This window comes from Ictalurus punctatus, chromosome 19 (assembly GCF_001660625.3).
Source record: "Ictalurus punctatus breed USDA103 chromosome 19, Coco_2.0, whole genome shotgun sequence".
NCBI classification, from domain to species: Eukaryota; Metazoa; Chordata; class Actinopteri; order Siluriformes; family Ictaluridae; genus Ictalurus; species Ictalurus punctatus.
The window spans coordinates 13992566-14016437 of record NC_030434.2 but is presented as its reverse complement, the minus strand read 5'-3'; the positions used below and the strand labels follow the sequence as shown (position 1 = coordinate 14016437).

The 23872-nt window shown below is 36.7% G+C and overlaps 1 protein-coding gene across 4 annotated transcripts in view; it reads right to left on the bottom strand.

Moving 5' to 3' along the window:
• Positions 1 to 23547, bottom strand: part of LOC108279434 (protein phosphatase 1H) — a 33519-nt gene extending 9972 nt beyond the window's left edge. For 2 of the 4 annotated variants that reach the window (XM_017493683.3, XM_053688298.1), the window contains exons 1-6: positions 23058 to 23545; positions 16366 to 16525; positions 10005 to 10340; positions 3950 to 4062; positions 2613 to 2697; positions 1538 to 1656 (exon numbers count right to left, since the gene is read on the bottom strand). In XM_017493683.3, coding sequence (XP_017349172.1) covers positions 1538 to 1656; positions 2613 to 2697; positions 3950 to 4062; positions 10005 to 10340; positions 16366 to 16525; positions 23058 to 23293 — 1049 coding nt within the window. In that variant the 5' untranslated portion in view covers positions 23294 to 23545. Of the gene's footprint in view, positions 1 to 1537; positions 1657 to 2612; positions 2698 to 3949; positions 4063 to 10004; positions 10341 to 16365; positions 16526 to 23057 lie in introns of all 4 variants that reach the window. The other 2 variants (XR_008398388.1, XM_047162262.2) reach the window with 2 other exon arrangements.
• Positions 23548 to 23872: the final 325 nt, after the last annotated feature.

Here is a 23872-nt window from a genome sequence, read left to right as displayed (position 1 = left end):
ACTAGTTGCTGTTGTCATGTGAACAATTTTTTCTGAATGGCTGCCCATTTGTTTTTAAGGCTGTCAGTAATTCTGGAGTGAACTTTAAAAGTCATATCTTTGAATTAATTCAAATTTGCAATGATTTTTTTTCAGTCTGGTAAAATGCATTTCAAGGCCTTATGTAACCTAAAGAATAATGTACAACTTTCTTTATTAACACTATGCAATTTACAAGGATAAAATGATCTTAATGAACAGATGGAGCTTAAACTGTTTCAGCACTTAAATGACTGGGTTTTAAAATCACGCTCTTGAAACCATCAACATTAGTTTCCTAACAAAGCAACTAAGGCTGTTTTAATTACAGACAAACACAAGAGAGTTGGAAAGGAAGGTCATCCTGCAGGGGCAAAACAAACGAGTAAAGAAATGGTCTAAAGTTCCACGATTAGAGGATGAATAGAGAGAATTGTCTGTCTGATGAAAAGATTTTTCCATTTCTCTCTCTCTCTCTCTCTCTCAAAAAAAAAAAAATACAACACAAACAAGTACTATGATGAAAGTAGTACAAACAAAAGCAGCAGCCTATGTATGAGACAGCACACCATAATCTGGAAGCTGATATTGTTGAACACTCATACAGAGCTTTATAATTCTACTTTATATATATTTTATTATAATACATTATATTATATATTTTATAATTATTACATTCTTTTATGGGAATTTATCAGAATTTATTAGAGTGGAGGTGTGAAAAGTGTGTTTCTGCAACATTCTTTTAAATAACAGGGAGAGCCGAGTTCATGAGTTACAGTGATGCTTAAAAGTATGTGAACCTTTGCTTTCAGTATCTGGTGTGACCCTCATCTGTAGCAATAACTGCAACTAAATGTTTCAGGTAACTGTTGATCAGTCCTGCACATCAGCTTTGAGGAATTTTAGCCCGTTCCTCAGTACAGAACAGCTTCAACTCTGGGGTGTTGGGTTTCCTCAGATAAACTGCTTCCTTCAGGTCCTTCAGAACCGTAGAGGTTCACATACTTTTGCCACTCACAGATATGTAATATTGGATCGTTTTCCTCAATAAACAGTAAATAAGTATAATATTTTTGTCTCATTTGTTTAATTGGGTTCTCTTTGTCTACTTTTAGGATGATGTTTTAGGTCACATTTATGCAGAAATATAGAAAATTCTAAAGGGTTCACAAACTTTCAAGCACCACTGCAAAATTGAACATGTGAAAACTGTATGTTACCCAGTGTGCAAATGAAGACCATGGAAGTGGGTGCGTGTAGGGTAGGGGACATTTCCAATTCACATGTAAATTTTTTAATGTGTGTGTAAGTATAGATGCTTATGTTCGTTTTCTGTTGTCTAATGCCATTTTTGTCAAACCACCACATCAAGGAATTTACTATTCTGAGTGACTTAAAGATCTGACATGTTTAATACCCATGCCATCATCTATTTCTTTCTCTTGCACGTTCCTTATTAAAACTTCATACCACACATACATGGACAAACACACAGTGAGAGATCCAGAATCCTCACCAGCCAGTCATGGTGAAGTCACGGTACAGCATCTTTTTGCCCACCTCCTTCCTCTGGACCCTCCTAGGGAACTCCAGGTGTGTGAACTCTCCCCCTAACAGATGAGGTTGCATGTAACCCTGCACACAAATGACAAGGATATCTCATAATATGATATTTTACTTAATATAATAAACTCTACATCAATTATTAATCATGATTATAACACAGCACTTCTGAATTCCCGATTCAGATTAGTCAGGAGTCATTTTCCAATGGGTGATGAATAATTTTCTATAACAGTACAGCTCAGACGGTAGTATCAGCTGTAAGTAAAGCCACAGTTTATATTTGTGTGCTCATTCTAATACATCTAATCGTTTCTATAGTAGCATTCATTTAAGGGACTTGTACGGTGAATGTTCTACATAATCGATGCCTAATAATAAACAAACTAATAGTATGTATGTTTTATGTAACACAAAAAGTGCAATCATTGATATTGTACAGTTTTCTGTAAGGAGATGTTTATTTAATATTTATGGAAGGGGGTCTGGAGTGTTTTCTGCTGTGAGAGAATCTTTAAGACAGGACTTTCCCTGTTTCTCATTAACATGACAGGCTGCATTTTTTTTCTTTTATTAACTTCAAGAGAAGATAGGTGCTATAAAGTAAGTGATAACAGGAACTAACTTGTCTCATGGATGTTCCCCAACATTAAATGTAACTATAAATGGTTAAAAATGATCATGTCATCTATTAATAAACAAAAAAAAATATTGTAATTGTTAGCTGTGGTACAAGATAAATAAAAAACGTTGGGTCATGCTGTTATAGGAAAATAAATCAGTTTGGAGAGATAACAGTAACTGCACTTTGCATCTGGCCACATTCATACCACCCTGTTGTTGATTATTTCAGTGACACCCCATCATGTTTTATTCCTTGCTTAATCATTGTTTAAACATTAAACACTTTGATAGAAGATAACCACTCCAACAAAATTAATGTATTTCTTTCAATTGTTTATTACTTTGTTACCAAAATATTATCAATGGAATATTCAGCAGACATTTTCCATGGATCTTATACTAACCAGGAACTGCAGTCTCTGTCTCTCTGATTCAGGAGTAAACTCTGCAGACATGGGGATGATCTCACCATTCCTGATTATGATAGCTCTGAAAATACACACACACAGAGGAAGACCAACCCAAGTTCATCCTAAAATGATCAACACTGAAAAGTAGGTTAATTAAGCCCTTAGATTCTAACAGCAGCTCAGCTAGAACCGCTAAATACAGCCTACTGCTTGCATGAAAAAGGGAACAGCTACACCAAACCATGGTTCTCAGTGTGTGACAGCACAAATTAAGGATGTCAGGAGAATGGGCTGTTTAGAGTGTGTATTAATAGGCAGACACATACTGTTTCAAGCCAACACTGAGATTGTTTGGTGGAGCTCTCTCTCTCCAGGGGGCTTCCAAAGAAAAGTCAGAAAGACTGAATTATTTTTACAACACTAACAACCTGCTCCAAATAACCCCTCATTAACAGCAAACAGTGTAATAAAACATGCTCGTGAACTGCAAGGGCCTGCTTACACTGTGACTGCGAACAATGCAGCCAGAAATATACACGCTCTGTGACTGATTTTAAATTAATAACCTGCTAATTATTAAATCACTTGTGTGTATGTTTCACACAATTTATTTGACCCCTTTGTTCCATTAAGCTACAATGTGAGTCAAGATTTTGCAGACAGATTTCAATAGAAAATAAAACCTTTACCTTTTTTTTTATTATTATTTATTATTTTATTTTTTTTACTAATAGACCACACCTGTTATTGTGAGAGATAGACATAAAGGTCACACCTCCTTGATTGGCATAAAGACCTTGCCACCTTTACTGGGCTTGACAGGCACAGAGGCCACACCTCCTTAAGTGAGACTAACAAGCACAAGACCACACCTCCTTTGCTGGAACTGACAGACTCAGAGGCCATGCTTTGTTTACTGGGATTGATACGCACAGAGGTTATGCCTTCTTTATAGGGACAGACAGGTACCGAAGCCTCATTACTGGTACTGACATTCACTGAGGCCACACCCACATTTCTACATCAGTATTCTAAATAACAATTTATTAGTAATAAAAAAGGAGCCACTCATATTGATTAAAGCACAACTGTCACAACTTTCCCTTATAAACACTGTTTGAATCAGTATAGCTGCATCATAAATATTAAGACCAGTGCCCCAGTTTGACTCTACAACTCTAACATGCTGTTAGAACAGAACAGAGAGAAGATCAACAGTGGCACCAGCATTACAAGCCTTATTGAGCACTAATGAGAAAAGAAGCGAGTTGTGTGTGTGAAAGCTGCATGTACTGTGTGTGGGATAATGAGCTGCAGTCAGTGTGACTCACCTGCTGTCCCCTGCATTGGCCACATACAGCTTGCCCAGAATGAACGACGCCACGAGTGCAGTGCATCCACCCATGATATTATACACAGCTTTTTCCCTCTCGATCTGGGCATCCTAACAGACACACACACACACACACACACACACATTTATGATTACAATTATATAATTATGTACACATTTAATTATTAAGTGTGTGTATGTATATTATACATACATATACCCATATATACATACATACATACATACATACATACACACACACACAAACACACACACACACACACATACATATATATACATATACACACACACACACATATACACATTATATATATATATATATATATTATATAAAATATTATATCTGTTCATATTTAACATTATAGAAATTATTAATTTGAATGAATTTGAATGAATGTAGGATTATATTTTGTACTTTGAATGAAAAAAGTTCAGTATAACTGTTTAGTTCCTAGGATGTTTGAATAGTTGTGATTCTGAACATTGAGCATTGGCCATTATCAAATAGCCTTAGTATGACAGTTTGACGCAATTGTCATAGTTTGAAAACGTCCAGCTGGACACTGCACCAGTCTGACCCATTTCTGCTTGGGGAAAACCAAGGAAAAAGAGAGGAAAAAAAAAAAAAAAAGGTCCTTAAAAGCATAAACTAGTATTTGAACATTCAACACACATACACACTACTGGTCTTTCTCTTTATTGAACAGCTCCTGCTACCTAGATAGAGAGAAGTATGATCCACTCTGCTCATGTATTTAAAAGCTTTTCACCCTCCAAAGACTACTGCAGGCCCAAGCACTTCCGTACTTGCAGATGGGAAAAATGGCAGTGGTTTTGATAGAAGACTCCTTGGTGTATCCTATTATTACAGATATTAAGGTGATGTCTGTAATAAAAGCTATAAAGTAAGATAAGATTTGATAAGGTTTGCAACATTTTTCCCCCTACGTATGTGAATAGTTGCAATGTTCATTACTGGATCATGAACTGATTTATAGAAAAATACAGTCATGATATTGTGGGATATGCATACAGAAAGCAAAGCTCTATATCTGCTCTACCATATAATGGAGAGTTAAATCAGTTTGCAGGATTGTGTATTTTTCATCAAATTTATTTTCTTTCTCCTTTTAATAAGATCCAACTCTGAAGACGAATAAACATTTTACAGCATTTGGCAGATGTACACAGTCAGCACAATTTTTTTTTAAAAATTAATTTTTAAAAAAATTAAAGTGCTAATTTAAGTACTTCAGGAAGCAGTACGCCTTTAGACTTCGCTTGAAAACTGCCCATAGCTCAAATGTTCAGACATCTAGGGAAAGTTCATTCCACCACCTAGGTGCCAGAACAGAGTTTTCATGTATGCCTTCCCTGTACCCTGAGAGATGGTGCTAGAGCAGAGGTTCTCAACCTTTTGTAACTAAAGCCCCCCCCCCAAGCCTCCCCATCATGTAGCAGCAGCCCCCCCCCAACCCCATATAATTATTATCTATTCTATATAAAATCCCTGTCTCTCATTATATATATATATATATATATATATATATATATATATATATATATATATAAATTCTTTTTTGCTTTCGTACTTTTTTAATTACTTTTCATAACTTTTATGATTTTTTTAAATAACTTGTATAAAACTATAAAATGGACAGGTAGGGAACATGAATGATCAGAAATGTTTCTGGACACTATAACTACTTTGAACAAGAGAACTAGACTGTAATAACGTGTACTATTTTAAACATAAAACATGTTGCATTACATTCGTCTTGTATTCTAAAAACATTCGCATACGAATGATGTAAATTGGGACGAAGGGCGTGTTTCGTTATCCATGGCATTATTAAATCTCCAGCTCTCAGCTCCACACTGAACAGAGCAGACGCAGAGAGAGGTGTGAGTGCAGAGGGAAAGTAAGACCAGGCAGGTAAAGTAAAAGGCAGGCTAAGCCAGGGGTTCCCAAAATTTTCCAGGGCAAGGCCCCCCAAATGGCATTAACATTTGACCGAGGCCCCCCTTTTGCAAGATGTCTTTAAAACACATTAAAAATACAGACTTCTGAATATATCCCCCTTTTTATTAATAATTGCAACTTACATCTTTTCATTACATTAGGAATTGATTGTGTGTGTGTGTAGTTGTCTGAGTGTGAGAATTTATTTTTCACACCAAATTGTTGAGGCCCCCCGGGCGCCCCCTGGCGGCCCCCACTATGAAAACCACTGGGCTAAGCTCCACCTCTCCCCAGCAAAAAGAAAATACAGAGTGAGAGGGAATGCTGGGTTTTTCATTTATGCACATTCTATTTGAAAAGCAATAAAATACACCGAATACCCAAATGATGACCTGTGTGTGGTTTTTTTCTTGAAAACAATTTGCACCCCCATCTGATCTCTCCGCGCCCCCCTGGTTGAGAACCACTGTGCTAGAGTCGCTTCCAAATCAGTAAAAATTATCCAAATCAAACATGATTTCACGATTGCCTGAAATGTTTTTAACAACTACATAAGCAGAATAACTGTGATCAAAAAGCCTGTATAATAAGAAATACTAATGAACTGGACTGCCAAAAAACAATCAAACAAACAAACAAACAAAAACCCACACAATAGGCAAACAGAACAAAACAGACTGTGATATAGTCACTGAGTATAATGGAAAAAGGAATTAGCCCATCTCTGTTTGTAAAACTAATTCTATCTGAAGAAGGCTAAAGGAACAACATGGCGTGTTTGTTATAAATGTGTGCTTGCTGGAATATGAGAAATTTAGACTTTATTCAACCTACTGACACTTTTTATGCACCATATTTTAAAGAATCAGTTAAATGTAGAGGTAAATAATATGGTGATTTTTTTTTAAATTCAGAAATATTACAAAAATAATATAGTATAATATATAGTTAATATTCAAGAATAGAGGAAATGTACAATATAACAGGTTAAAGAAATGGCATAATGGGCAAACATCCTATCAGCTGCATGTTAATATATAAATTTTATAGTTTGTCTACATTTCTTTTTCATAAATCATATAGTCTTATAGAACTTTGCCTATAGCACAACACCCTCATAAATGAACGAGATATTGGTGACACACTTTACTGAAATTATTGCCCAGTCCAAGTGAGATGCCACACTTATTTTTGTTCATCTCAAGGGAGAGAGTCACTGGGGGAGACCAGGCCAGCACAGGGGTGGATCAGAGAGCTGAGTCAGAGTATATAGGGGTGTGTAGGAGGCAGATCGAAGATGGAGCAGGCACAGGGAGGAGGCGGTGGACTGAGCAGAAGGTCTCTGGGTGGGGGGGAGGAAGTGCAGTGCAGCTCTGTCCAGCTCCCCCTTGAGCTTCCAAATGAACCATCTGATGAGTGTATTGATACTGAGTGTCTAAGTGTGTGTGTGTGTGTGTGTGTGTGTGTGTGTGTTTCCATGGTAGCCTGTTATTAAAACAGAGGCTATTTTATCTTAAAATGTGTAATTCTAACTATAATGATCTCCCTGTCTAACACAGAGCGGTGACAAAAAACAGTGTGTGTGGAGCTCTGTCTCAGTTAAGGTTTGTTAAAGATACTGAGGTGATTCCATGATTCGGGTGACATGTGTGTCCCACTGATATTACAATAACAAATATATATGTAAAGACATTAACACATGTACAGCATTTAGAAAGCAGCATTTTGCCTGGCCCAGCCCACTACAACTTCATTTTAACTTCAAATATAATCATTAAAATACCTCCAAAATCTTATTTTTGCATTAATGTGTGAATCCATTTACCATCTCATGCTTGAAACATTCAGTGGGTCATACATAAATTATGAAAAAGTGTACATTTTACTTTAGTCCCCACAACATTCCCTCAACCCTACTACCTGATCATATTCACTTTCATTTATTAAATAATGAAATCAAATTAGATAAAGTACATTTCCTGAGGATTATGGCTCTACATAGTTCTCTCACTTTTGTTTCCCACTCTAAATTTCAATTATATTGGTATATTGACTGATGAGGTCACAATGAACATACAAACCTGTTAACCAAAATAAAGCACATTAAAAATACATTTTAAGTAAATTAACAGAATGTCCTTAGTATCCTCCTGCCATCCATGTGGATCGTAGTTAACTGCATTTTCTGTATTTGTTAGAGCTATGCTAAAAAAAACAAAAACAAAAACAAAAAAAAAAAACAACTATTACTCATTAATTAAGAACTAAATGATCATTATTACCTTATCAGCAAAGAGATTGCTGCCCTGATTAACTGCACCCTTTTTTAGATTCAATGCTGAAAAATCTTTACAAAAAAATAATTGTAAGGATTTTCAACAATAAAAGGTACTTCAATCATGAAATCTGCAGAGTCACAAAGTGTCTGCACAACAGCTCACTGACATGTGCTACCATCTAGTGGCGAAACACCGCATTTCAGTAATGCATGAGGTCCAAACTGAGCAACACTACTTAGGCCTGGAAATTCAAACAATTACTTTATCAGTGTAAACAGATACTACAGCAGGCATGTAAGTGGAAGCAAAAACTGTGGAAAGTTACTTTGTGAGTAACCTTGTATGACACAGAACAAGGTTACCAACAGCACAGGGCCATGATCATTGGACCAGAAAGAATGTGAATGGAAGAGTGACTGCACAGTCAATGGCATTTAAAAAAAAAAAAAACCCAAAAAAACACTTGCATTGCATAAACTGCACTACATCTGGAAAAATCTACAAATTCTGAATGTTACAATAAAAATGTATATAGCACCCTATTTTTTTTACTACAAACTTTGTCATAGATTTTTTTATTTATTTAATGACTTCTACATTATCGAGTCAGTAAAAAAAATTAAAAACATTTTAGATTCCCAAACATTAATTTTCTAGCACAAAATTAAATGTTACAAAAAATGTTTGTATGTCAGTAAAGAAAGCAGCATATTAGATAAGAGGAGACTTTTCAGAGAAAATACTCAATGAAGGCTGCTGGGTTTTGCAGCAAAAATAAGAAGCGAGTGCGACGGTCAAAGTCTCCAGAAGAATCGTGTGAAAGATGCTCAATAAAACTTACAGCTCATTTCCTTATAAAACTGCACTCATTGTACCGGAGACTACTATTTTTATTCATATTTTTTGTCACACATTTTTTTTCAAAAAATGTACTAACATTTAATATCCTTATTTTGAATGCATCTTTGCTCAACAGCATTACTTTGCATGTGTCTAAAAATTTGCATAGTACTGTATACACACAAACACACACACAGTTGTAAATATCAGCTAATGGATTTTTCTTTAATATATGACCTTTAATTATGCAAGTGACTAACTTGCACTACAAGATACTACGAAGAGCAGGGTTGTCAAGCATACAGCCTGCAGGCCGGTAAAGGTCCTAATCTAGCACATAATAAATCAATCAATAAAATTAAAACCATGAACTGAAAAATTCAAAATGCACTACTCAGTTATTCCACTAGCAGGCAAAAAAGAGCAATAATTTCAGAACCATAAACTCTATCAAAATGTGCTAATGATATGTAATTCTGCATTAGCAAACTATAAACTTGATTCTGTATCCATGTCTGTTTCCAAAATGACTAATTTAGGGGTTTCACAACAATAGAGCTTAATATTTATGCAATCAAAATGTTATTTTGAATATTTCTGCAAATTTCATTGATTCCCTCTCCCACACACTTTTTTATTGCCTATTTTGTGTAGGTTCATTACATAATCCTACATAAATGCATATCAGTTCCAAGTTGTAATCACTACAAATGTATAAATAGAAAATATTTAGATTTTTTAGATATAGAGTGTTTTTTAGATATAATACCAATATCAGAGCTCTGATTATAGTACAATACCTGACACTGATGTAATACTGAGTTTCCTTTCAATAATTGCAAAATTATTAAATGCTATATTGTTTTCTTTCAGTTAAAGATGGATGTTTAAAAAGCAACACTCAATAGGTTTTAAGACGGTGCAGTGCACTAACCCCAGACAATCCTCACCATGTGTTTGAAGGCATTCTCGAGGGCACCGATCACAAGGCTCTCATGCTGGATCTTCTTCTCAGTGAAAAAGCGTGGCGCAGTAGTACACGGCGAGTTGCGCAGGGAGGATGCTCTTGAGAGGGCTCGAGGCATGCAGGGGGTACTGGTATGATCCAGGTCATCTCCCATTACAGTAGGTGGCAGTGATGCCAGGTTGCGCAGAACATCCAAAATCTCCTGCAGCTGCTCCGCAATGTGCCGATGGAGCAGTCTGGAGGCCATAACAGCTGCACCTGAGCCAGCGTGTCCATCAAACAGAGCCCAGTAGTGGAAGACCATCTCGCCATTCTCCATCTGATGATGCACATACACACAGCAAAGAAAACAGACAGTTCATCAAAACAGCATACATTGTATAACAAGCTATATAAACAATATGATATACTTTAGTACCTCCAATAGACATACATTTAAATGACTTATTATAAAAATCATGTGTTGTAACTGATTAAATCATAATGTTGCACAAAGGATACAAAATAGGTTAAAGGTCGTTATAAGTTATTAGAGAATATCAGATTCGCAAAAGGAGATTTTAGAGATTGCCATGGCTATCAAGTGCATATAACACATACAGAAACCTTGTTTACAGACTGATTTGTCACAATTTTGCACATGTAATTCATGCAATACTTTGTAAATCATGTGCATTTTGCATGCATAATTTAGGACCTTTTACTTCGGTCTTCAGAAGTATCTAAATAATATATATCTTGTTGCTGTAAAGTACATTTGCACTTAACTGTATCAATCCTAAAAGCTAGTCTCAAGACATAAGAGGATTAGTCTACTCACACAGGCAAGAGAAAATGAGCAATTCATAGGAGTATTCTAATAATATAAAATAATGAGTATATAAAATCTTACCATACCACATAATGAGCTTGATATGAAAAGATTTACTTTGTGTGAATATATGATGCTGCTTTATCCAGCCATTTCAAAATACATAACCAGGCACTTAGAACAGCTGAGAAAACACAAACAGCAGGGGAGGAGTATGCTGAGCAGAAGGTTATGAGAGTCAAGGATGACTAAAGCGTTAAAAGGAGTTTACCATTAACATGATGGAGATGGATGAAAAATACGGACAAAAAAAGGAGAAGCACTGTTATTGCATGTGCAACATATGAACTGTGAACAGGTAATGAGTCACAGTTAAAGAGTGACCTGCATTAATCTTTTTGTTGTATTGTTGTATTGACCTGCATTAAAGTTTTGTTGTATTTTTGATTCAGATCCGTTATAAACACACCCACCGAAAAACTGGAACCTCAGAGAGGTCAGTAAAAAACTTCCTCTTTTCATAGGTTTCAGTAAGGTCTATTTTACATACACTCCAGGAAGAGAGGCCAAAATGCCAAAACATTAAGCCTTCAATGATCGTAATGACAAATCCATAATCAGGAAATTAACAAGAATTAAATAAATAGATAAAGTAACTTCGTTATGGGATAGCTTTTCCATTTCTTTAAATGTTTAAGCATAGTGAGTAAACTTGCGGACAGCTTTTTATTTTTATTTTATTTTTATTTTGTACATGCAGGCAGGTGTTAGTTTGAATTTGACATCAAATATTTGAATCATTATCAAGATTTTACCCCCGTGGTGTGTAGGTAAATACTGTGATAACAATTAGCAGATGATATACTGTGTAGCTCTAATACCTGTCCACAGTTCCGTAATCGAATAGGGTGCATTATGGACCAATAAATTAACCTGTATGGTCTACACACTTAGTTTCATTGTAGCTACTGAATAATTAAAAGAAATTACAGGATAATAGGCTTCAGGTGAATTAGTTTACTGTTACCAAGTCCATGATACCTGTAATAATGAACGCTCTGGTGAAATGAAAGTTTCATAAAAAAAAAAATAAAAAAATAAAAAAAAATCACCCACAATTGCAGTTATCCACAGAAACCTAAAGTTAAAAGTTACTCAATGTAAAACAGCGCATTTAGTCTTGAACATATTTACCAACTTAAAACAGCATGGTAAAGACAGATTTGATTACACAATGACAAACATTGAACTAGACGTCGACCGATAGTGGATTTTACCGATACCAATAACTAAGTTGCGCGGTACAGGCCGATAACCAATTAATGAACCGATATATTTTAAACTTAATACTGAATGAAAACATAAATACTGCTGAACTTAATTACAAAAATAAACAGTAACAATGGCACCATGTTAATATAACTATTAATAAACATTAAAGTAAATAAAAAGTTGTACATCCAAACTGAGCCAAAAGTAGCACTCCAAATAACAAATAAAAATAGAAACATCCAAAACAAAATTGGTCTGTGATAGTTTTTATATCGCCTCTAGAGGAAGCTCTCGTACTGTATAATGACAGCAGACCCTCCTCAGGGGCTCCTGCAACGGACACAACCAGGTAAAGCCATCAGTGTGGATTTTTGCAGATAACTGATAGTTATCCATTTACATAAACAGCGCTATCATTAGGAACCCTTAACAGACCCTAATTAACCCTATATCTGCTCTAAAGAGCTTGCTTCAGGTTTAACTAATTCCTAGTGATTATCTGCTTCAGAAAACATCCACAGTGTTTAGTCTTTCCATTTTCTCAAAGTGATTAGAAAATGCTCTGGAATTACATTATATTATATTTATACACTCACCAGCCACTTTAATAGGAACAAGCTGATAATGTCACAGCCGTGCAGTATATAAAATCATGCAGATACAGAACAAGAGTAGCTTTGACCATGGCATGGTTGCTGGTGCCAGATGGGCAGGTTGGAGTCAGAAACTGCTGATCTCCTGGGATTTTCATGCACAACAGTCACTAGAGTTTATACAAAATGGTGCAAAAAAATTAAAAAAAAATAGACACAGCCATTCAGTGAGTTCTGTGGGTGGAAATGCCTGGTTTGAGCTAACTGGAAGAATTCAGTAACTGAAGTAACCACTCTTTACAACCACGATGAACAGAAAATCATCTCAGAATGCACAACACATCAAACCTTAAGGTGAATGGTCTATAACAGCAGACGACCACAATGGGTTCCAGTCTTGTCAGCCAAGAACAAGCATCTGAGGCTGCAGTGGGCTCAGGCTCACTAAAACTGGGCAGTTAAAGACTGGAAAACAACTAGGTGACCAGAGGTCAGATCCAGTCAAAGGATTTATTTGGTCTGTCACACCATGCTTTGTAAACTCTAGACTCTAAACCCTAGTGTGTGGAATTCCCAGACCCTGAAACTGTTCAGATAGTTCCTATTCTTTGCTATGAGGAGTACTGGACAGAGTATGTGGGGAAGAAACGCATCATGACTCATTTGGCCCAACAACACGTGTGGGAGCTGGAAATCCAGGAATGTAATTGTGACTGCAGCGTAATATGACTGTAGGGACTCTGGGAAGCTGAAATTCAGACAGTAAGCACAAGTGCCAAAGTGTGGGCTGGAGATATTTGTGAAATAAAGGAAACAAGAACGTGCAGAGTAACTGAGATATGGTCATAGACAGATGAGGATTCTGATAAATTCAGAAATGAATTGTAAAAGAATATGTAATAGTTTGCTGCATGTCACAGCATTTAATTAACACTTCACCAATTACAAGAGGATGACATTAAATGTTATACAGAATACTGCAGGAGTTCATGGATGAAATTATTTGGGAGAAAAACTGCCAAGATATTATTTTAAAGCGGATGGCTCTTAGCCACCAGCAGTTTATCAAAAGTAAAAAAGAGTTTTCTTTTATTTTTGTAATGTTTTAGGTATACACATGGCTCAAATTTTTAGGTATCACGTATAAACCAATCATGTATTATTTTGTCATTTTTGGTACTATTTTTGCCTAAGCATGTCATGAAATACCAGAATGTTGAAACACAAGCAGCTGATATTGAGTCTCACACTAAGCTTAAAAAAATGACGAAGCTATATATGGAAAGACTTTGCTATATCAGCTACTTCTTTCCTTGTTGCCATGGGATATTTTTTTTCCTCTGTAGATTTGGGGGATGGACATCTTGTGTACATTAATTATATTAATGTTTTACAGGCTAAATACTTGTTACTTTTGGAAATATTACAGTATATTTCACAATGGTAGTCATGATTTTAGAGCTTGATACAGAATTTGGGCTGGTTTAATTCACCGTTGAGACAGTTTTGAATGTCCTTCAACCTTTTTTCTCAGTAAGAACTGACTCTTAATGGTCTCTGGAGTCACCACATGCATAAACATGTAGGCATGCTTATTATAAAACAACCCCTATCTAGAGTTTAATGATATGATGGAAAAAGCAAAGCCTACAATTTTTTATTCAACATGAACTTAAAGCGGAAAAGCTAGGTCCTTAGTAATGAACATTACATGCTTTTTACTTATTGGACTGCTTGTTGGGATATTTAAATATAAAACATTTAAAAATGTGGCTATTTGATTAGTAAAACTGATTACAAGCCCCACCCCTAGTGTCTTTGCTCTTTAAAAAATAGGCTACTGTTTTAGTTTACAAGACACAAAGAAATAATGTTTATTCCCCTCTACGTTATCTATATTGGTAAAGTTCTATGCAAAATTTTGAGCACCCCTGGCCAAATTATATATTCTGTTGAATTTTGAAGTGAAACTATTTTAAAAATAACATTTCTCTGCAAATGTTAATACACAATTACTTTATATTTGGATGGACTTAATGGACAAAATTACTCCAAGAGCACAGCAACGATCCATCTAGGAAGTCAGAAAAGAGCCAAGAACAACATAAAAGGAACTACAGTCCTCTCTTGCATCAACAAAGGTCACTCTTCATGACTCCACTATCAGAAAGACACTGGTTAAAAATGGCATCCATGGAAGAGTGGAAACCACTGCTAACATAGAAGATCATTAAGGCTCATCTGAATTTTGCCAAAACACAACCTTCAAGATCCTCAAACCTTTTGGGAGAATGTTCTGTGGATTGATGAGTAGAAAGTGGAACTGTTTGGAAGACAGGGGTCTCATTATATCTGGCATAAACCAAACACAGAATTCCACAAAAAGAACATCATACATACGGTCAAGCATGGTGGTGGAAGTGTGATGGTGTGGGGATGCTTTGCTGCTTCTGAGTAATTTACAATAATTGAGGGAAACATGAATTCTGATCTCTACCAGAAAATCCTAAAAGAGAATGTCCGGTCTTCAGTCTGTAAATTGAAGCTCATGCGCAACTTGATTATGCAGCAAGACAATGATCCAAAGCATACAGTAAGTCCTAGTCCTAGAGGTAAGTGAAAGTCTGATCTCCAGTTATTGGAAGTGTCTAGTTGCAGTTATTGCTACTAAAAGGTAAGGTGGCACAACCAGATTTTAAGTTAAAGAGGGCAATTAGTTTTTCACATTTGTGATAGGTGTGGGATAACTTTTTTTGCTTCAATAAAAACATAAAAAAAAATTAAAACTGTATTTTGAGTTTTACTCACGTTGTTTTATGTTGTATTTTGTTTGAAAATCTAAAACTATTTCGTATGAGATATACACAAAAACAGAAGAAATCAGGCAAATACTTTTTCACAGGACTGTATGTTATACACAAGGGCTTGGACACCCTTCCAGTTAGAACTGGATGAACTTGACTTGTTAGGCAAGCCAAGAATTGTCATTAGGAATTGTCAGCTGATTCTTCAAACTTTAACACTCAAAAACCATGCGCTTATTTATGCAGCTAACTGAGGATCTGAAAATCTAACTGCTGCTGACAAAGTGCTTCCAGCTTACAATTTTCCACCGTCCGAAATGTCATTAAGAAATGGCAGATAATGGGAACTGTATAAATCAATGCAAGATCTGGAAGACAAGAAAAAAAAAACCTGTATGACAGCAAAGGACCTGCAAGAAGATTTAGCTGACAAAGGACTGACAAAGCACCATTACACTGTAAAACAACATCTAGGTAAGCCAGAGACATTTTGGAAACAAGAGTGATTAAGTAAAAATGTAACTCTTAGGCCACAATGAACAAAAATGTGTTGATGAGAAGAACACCTTGCCATTAAGTGTAGGGGGTGAAGCTATTATGTTTTGGGATTTAGTGGCAGCCAGTGGCAGAGGAAACAGTGTATAGGTAGATGGAAGAATGTATTACATGAAATACCAGCAAATTCTGGAAGCAAATATCACACAGTCAGTCTGAACAGTACAAATGAACCAAAACATACCACAAAATCCAGAAAAAACTAGATGAATGCTTCATCAAAGGGACAAATAGTGTCAAATAGTATATCCTGTGATACCTTTCTGTGAGGACTAGAGGAATAAATAAAAGACAAAGCACAGCACTCACTGAACTCTCAGCAAGGCTGTTACCCTCTCCATTAGGCAGAGAGGATCTCCTCTTGGATGGTTTGCAGGGTGTGGAGGATCCGGTGGGTCTCTTCTTCACCAGCATGACTTCACAACAGGCCTGGTCCTCATTCACAGCACTTTTCCCAGCATTTATCACCCTGAAAAGCACATTTAATACAATACATTAGAAATGTTCTCAAAACCAGTCCTACACACATGTAGATCATTTTGTAAATGACAGTAGTAGTGCAAACATGTCATTGTTAACATGCATGTATTAACAGTTTTTTTTCCCCCCACACCAGTTCATCCAAATCTGAGAATTTTTTTTATGTAACTTTTGGAACCACTATTGGTAATTTTTGAAGCTGCTGTTGAAAAGCATTGCACTTAACTACCGGATAACAACCAACTGGGGGTACCAATTTCCCTCAGTATCGCTACTTTTGCTTTATGTGCTGCTATGTATCAGAAGGTATGTCATATGCCAACACCTCCAGAATTTTTCGCACCCATCAGCAAAAATCAAATATATAAACTAAACACGAGCCCTCTTAAGGAGCCTCCTAATCCCCAATCTTCTCAGATGAGATGAGCACAAGATTAACACTATAAAGTCAGCTTCGAACAACATTGCTAAAATTTTATAACTTTGGCAAAACAATCTTGGCTGCTACAGAAGCGATATCAATATGTGATATGAGACTGATGTAATTTTTCATCTGATGAATGAAAAAAATCTGTGGTGTATGTGTGCAGAATTCTGACATTTCATCTATGAAGTGGAGAGATAAAGGTAGAGCAGGAAGCTTTGTGCATGTGAGAAACTTTATAAATCAATACAGAATATTGTTCATCAAATATTAAGTCAGTGTGGTGGGCTGACTGGTCAAAATAGTCTAGCACATGCACGAAGTCAAAATTCAACCTACATTTTTACAAAAATAAAAGCAAATTTGAGCAAAACAAAATCACACTGTATAGAACCCAGAAAGACAAGGCCTTTTAGAAAGAGAAATGCTACTCTCTGTTATGATGCCTGGCTCTGATGCCTATGGCTCTGTTTTAAGCTGCACCAAAAATTCGGGGGCGAGATTTTGGCTGTACTTCTTTGGAGTGTGATGATGTAAGACGTATCTGACCTGGTGTTTAAAAAAAAACCTGCCAATTCGAGCCCAACAGCTCTGACTGTGAACTACTATTACAGGACTGCCAGAGTGACTCACAGCAGGTCAGGAATTTTCTATCATGTTTTACAAAACAATCCTACGCATTAGAGCTTTATTTTTCCTCAGGAAAAAATCCCATCCACATGACTGAGTAGTTGGGGTTAGGGATGTACCGAATGTTCGGCAACCGAAATTATTCGGCCGAAAATAGCAAAAAAAGCATTTTCAGTGTTCGGCCGAATAATAAATATTTTTATTTATTTTTATTTATTAAAATAAATATTTTGAAATTGTAGTTTTTGTAATTGATTTTTATATTTGAAAAGCAAGACAACATAGTAAAAAGCACATTTTGATTATTTAATTTATGCAATAGTGAAAAAAAATGGCAAAATAAATGGAAAAAACACGAGAAAACATGTTCGGTATTCGGCCAAGTTTTTCATTATATTCGGTTTCGGCTTCGGCCAAGAATTTTCATTTCGGTGTATCCCTAGTTGGGGGTTTGGTCAAGGGCACAACTTTTGGCTCTCTGACAGTGCTAGGATTTGAACTCCCATCCATCCATCATCCCAAACATCTGCTTTCTGACTTGCTTACCACTTTGACTAATTTCACAATATTACCAAGATTTTTATAGTAGTACTAAAATCAGAAAGCCAGATCAAAATCTGGATACTCTGTACTGGATACAGCATTTAAGAATTTAATGATTGACTGATGGTCATGACATCCAATGTAAACAATAAAATAATCTAATAATACAAATATGCATGAAGTTTATAAGAAGATTTGAAATTTTTTTTAGTTTGGAAAAATGCTGTTAGTAATTCACCCCCCTTCAATTCAATGTCTTTTTTTTTTTTTTTTTTAATGAGGGCCTATATAAAAATTGTACACCAGATTTCAGTATGTATAAGGTGTACTTATATTTTCCGAGCTGGTTTCTGAATGTTGGTTTACCTTTTTAGAAAAAATGACTTCATATTGAAATCTGTTCTGTTTTTTTTTGCTTTGGTTTTTCTTGAGGTTGTTTGTTTATTTATAGAAGTTGGTGAGGACCACAAAATTGTTATTTTGGCAATGATAAATAAAAACATAGAATTGCATATAAACATATAAATTAAACTGAAAACAGACACCTCATGCACAGAGAATTTGCTACACAACACAGCTTGTAACAGGGCTGATGTTAGGTATGGCTTTTGTTTAATTGGAGCAGATGTCATTATTACACATGGACATAAAGTTCACCTGCAGCACCTAAGGTTGGAATGTTACAGTGAAAATACATGTCATTTGTGTAATGTGTAAATTGTGCTGTTCTTTGCTGATTCAAGCTATTTCTAAGAAAACATGATATCACTTTATTTTATGGTTTCCCTTTGACTCAGACCCATAGAGTGAAGTGTTCTATTTCCAGAAATTGGTATATGGGTGTCTATGATGGAATTTATTCTCTTCTTGATTTCACTCCCGTTTGGTTAAAACAATGCTGAGAATGCTGCTCTCCCCCTACCCTATCAGCAAGAAAAAAAAATGGAGGAAGGATAAATTAGTGCATTTTTTTTATCCAGCAAAGCTGATTCGTCTCTCAGCTGAGCTCAATACATTGAAAAGCAGCAGTGTAACAGTGTAATCAATGTTAAAGGGTTCACTCTGACTTTCCGAGTGACGTGTCTTAGCACGCACTCACTCACACACAGAGTTTTTTGGTTTATTTGAATGACCGCTGCAAAATTGATGAGGATTCAGAGGTCCCTTTGTATTTACAACAAAAATACACAAAAGGCTTTTTGGTTTTGTAAAGATTAATTTTTCTGTTCAGAGACCAACAATTTTGAAGGAGATTTTTTTTTTCAAGTTTATTTGACGAACACTTAAAACGAAGATTTTACTAAAATAGTATTTACTCAAGAAACTTTTGATCATATAATGCTGATCTTATACTAAATTGTTTCAGAAATTAAAAAACGAAATCTAAGATAAAACAAAGGCAACCTGAGTAGACACAAAATACAGTTTTTAAATGATAAAGTTATTTAAATTAAATGGCTCTCAGCGGGAGCCATCATCTCCAAATGGAAAAAACTCGGCACAGTAATGAACATTCCCAGAAGTGGCGGACCTTCCAGAATTCCTCCAAGAGCACAGCATTATTATGCATTATTAATATTTTTAATATTATGCATTATTAATTATTACGCAGCAAAACAATGATCCAAAATTTAGGAGTAAGTCCTAGTCCTAGAAGTAAGTGAAAGTCTGGTCTCGTTATTGGAAGCGTTTGTTTGCAGTTATTGCTGCTAAAGATGGCACAACCAGATTTTAAATTTAAGGGGGCAATTAGTTTTTCACATGGGTGATAGGTATTGGATAACTTTTTGCTTCAGTAAAAAATAAAATAAAAACTGTACTGTGTGTTTGCACAGGTTGCCTTTGTTTTATATTGTATTTCATTTAAAAGATCTAAAACTATTTAATATGAGATATACAGTTGCAATCAAAATTATTCAACCCCCATTGCAAATCAGGTTTATTGTCAAAATTTACAGACTTTCAGTTGTTTGCAATGAACAAATCAAACAAATGCAATTGAAATAGTTTAACACAACAAATGCTTCAAGTCGTTCCCCAAAATTCAACTGAAAATGCAACTTATAATGACTTCTCCATTCTCAAAATTTTTTAACCCCCTGAATAGAATCCTTCACAACAGCACAACTATGCAAAACACAGTGTCTCAAGCCCACCTGATGCAACTAATCAAGGGCTTCATTAGTTGCACCAGATGTGCTTGAGCTGGAACACATGAAATACCTGAACTGGTTAGGGGTAGAAAATCGCTGAAATACCTGTTCAGGGCAGAAAAAGGAAGCTATCAATGGCTGCAACCAGATTTCTGAGAAGGCAGGTTGTGAAAAACCCTCGAGTGACTGCAAAAGACCTGCAGTAAGACTTGGTGGCAACAGACACTGAGGTTTCAGTGAGCACGGTAAGGTGTGTACTAAACACAGAAGGATTCCATGCCAGAACTCCAAGACGTACACCACTACTGACCCAAAAGCACAAGAATATTCACTCAAAATCATAAATAAGCCACAGAAGTTTTGGAATTCTGTTCTGTGGAGTGATGAAACAAAACTGAAACTTTTCGGCATGATGGATCAGCGGTATATCTGGAGGAAGAAGAATGAAGAAAGAACACTCTGTCCACAGTCAAGCATGGTGGTGGCTCAGTGATGCTCTGGGGCTGCTTTGTATCCTCTGGCACTGGAAACCTACAGCGTGTGGAAGGAAAGATGGATTCATTGAAGTATCAGGAAATCCTAGGAGAAAACGTCATGCCGTCTGTGAGGAAGCTGAAGCTTGGGTGTCATTGGACCTCCCAACAGGACAATGATCCCAAGCATATCTCAAATTCCACCAAGGCTTGGTTGCAGAAGAAGTCCTGGAAGACTACCGGGCCATCACAGTCACCTGACTTGAACCCAATAGAAAATCTCTGGTGGGATTTGAAGAAGGTGGTTGCAGCACGCAAACCCAAGAATATTACTGAACTGGAGGCCGTTGCTCAAGAGGAATAGGCTAAGATTCCTCAGGAACGCTGCCAGAAGCTATGCATCTTGTTTGCAGGTCATAACAGCAAAAGGGTGCTCTAATAAGTACAAAAGATGCTGGATGGTGAAACTGGAGGTCATTATAAGTTGCATTTTCAGTTGAATTTGGGGAACCACTTGAAGCATTTGTTGTGTTGAACTATTTCAATTGCTTTTGTTTGATTTGCTCATCTCAAACAGCTGAAAGTCTGTAAATTTTGACAATAAACCTGATTTGCAATGGGGGTTGAATAATTTTGATCACAACTGTACATAAAAACAGAAGAAATCAGGATAGGGGCAAATACTTTTTCACAGCACTGTACATAATACACCTAAGCAATTACTAAAACATTATGGCACATGGTGAATTAATTCAAATGGCTTAATAAATGTACTTTCATAGACTTGCATTAGGTGACTAAAATTACCACTTGTCCGTTCGTTCATTTGTTAGTTCATTCAAGTATACATGCATGCATCTTCAGTAAGCACTTTATCCTGGTCAAGATAAAGGATCTGCAGCCTATGAGATGGGAGTACACCACGAAGTGGATGCCAGTCCATTGTAGGGTGCCATGCCCACACACACACACACACACACACACACACATATAGGAAACCCATACAAATACTAAATTAACCCAAGATGCTAGCAACGGTACCTGCTGCTTCCTATAAGTATACCATTGGATCTTATTCATACAAACATGGAATTTTTTTGCGTTCAAATATGTAATAATTATGAAAGTTTCGATATAGAAATATTGTCTGACAAATGCCAATTAATCTGGTTGAATGAACCTAAGTGTCTACTAGCACACTCTGCAGGTCTGATACATTTCCTGTGCATTACTGTCCAATGATGTGTCATAGCTTGTACAACCCACACCCTGGCAGTGAGTAACAGACTTCTGTCAGTGCTTTAAGTGACCTGGTGAGAGTGGTGACTGATTATTCTTCATTATTCACACAACTCACTCTGTTTTCCTCCATACTTAATGTGAAATTCTCCTAAAAGTCCTAATAGGAGTTACTCTGTGTCAGTAACATGCAATAACACACAGTCCAGTGGTTGGCCTTTTATTCTTTACTATTTTTTAACTTGTACTAGAACATGTGGATAATGCAACCAAACTGTCGAAGTTGTATTCCTTCATATCAGGTGTATTCCTAATATCAAGAATTTCGATCAGGCAATCACAGTGGAAATGATCAAACAAAACCATAAAGAATGAAAGTATACAAAATGTGTATTCCTTTTATCAGGTGAAGATATCATTTGAACATTTTTGCACATAAGAAGTGGTGATTCCAATAACAGAGACCTTTTTAAGGCTGATATGGGCTTTGGCCACTGATGCACACTGGGCACAGCTGCACCTGTGCACGCTGATACAAATTAGGCTGGTCAGAAAACATGATATAAACAACCACACCGAACAAAAATCTCAGTATGACATAACACGTTCAGCAAAGCTTTAAGTGCCCATTAAATGGTTTGAGGGTTGCAATTTAAACCATTTGCGGCATGGATTTCCGATCAGGAAGTTTGGGAGGGTCTTGAGTAACCCCAAGACAGTAAAGGCAGGTTATAGTTTAAAAAAGATCAATACTGATTCACCATGCCTGGCCTTTTGGGTAACATATATTACACACAGTGTATAATATGTAAAATGACAAGACAGGACAACATGTGTTCTAAGCACACCATGTCAATGGTCTTGTGTATACACTCTGCAAAAAAAAAAAAAAAAAACAGGTGGATCAGCACCTCAGCATCTTCCTCATGTGATCCCATTGCACATATGAAACTCAAATGTGTTGCAACAGATCGAGCCTATGCATCCACAACTTCTGCAGAAACTAAACAGTGATCAGGCATAATGGAGGTTAATGAAGGTTGCTCATGGTAGACTTACTCTGCGTAGCCAGTTGCCCATGGTAACCTCTTCGTCTCTTTGAGGATTAGGATGGGTCGCGCCACATGATCAGCCGAGCATTCCACCTCGTCCAGTGACAGTCCCAGAAACTCCGGCCTCACGTACGGGAACTTCAGCGGCAAATCCACGCCAGTCGCTCGCTCTCCGCTGCTGGCTGAGCCAGGCATAAAGCCGCCCACCAAACTGGCCACGGCCGACCTGACCCTGCTGAACATGTTGCTGAACGTCCCCGCGCCACTCCGCTTTTCCCTCGAGGGCCACCCCAGAGCGAACACGACGCCGCGAGGCGATCACAACGGAAATGATCAAACAAAATCATAAAGAAAGACGCCGCTTTAAGTATCCATTCAGCTTGTCACTGTATCTACTGTGCTTGTCGCAATAAACGCGGAACTGCCGCTCTAGATTATCTGTCATGTGACTGAGAGTGAACTGGACCAGAGCTCACCAGCCATTGTACATCAGTTTGCGTCCGAAACCACGCCCACTGCACAATCTGACGCGCTGTGATTGGTCAATGCACATGCCAGTTTTTTTTAACATCGCACATGCCACTTATTTAACATTGTATATAGCACATGCCACTTTCTTAACACTGCACATGCCACGTTGTTAGCATTGCACATGGCACAATCTTAACATTGTACATGCTGCTTTCTTAACATTGCACATTGCAGATGGCACTCGAACAATGCACGTCATTTTCTTATTGTTGCACACTGCACATACCACTTTCTTAACATTGCACACTGCACATAGAACCTTCGTCACATGCCACCTTCTTACTATTGTAC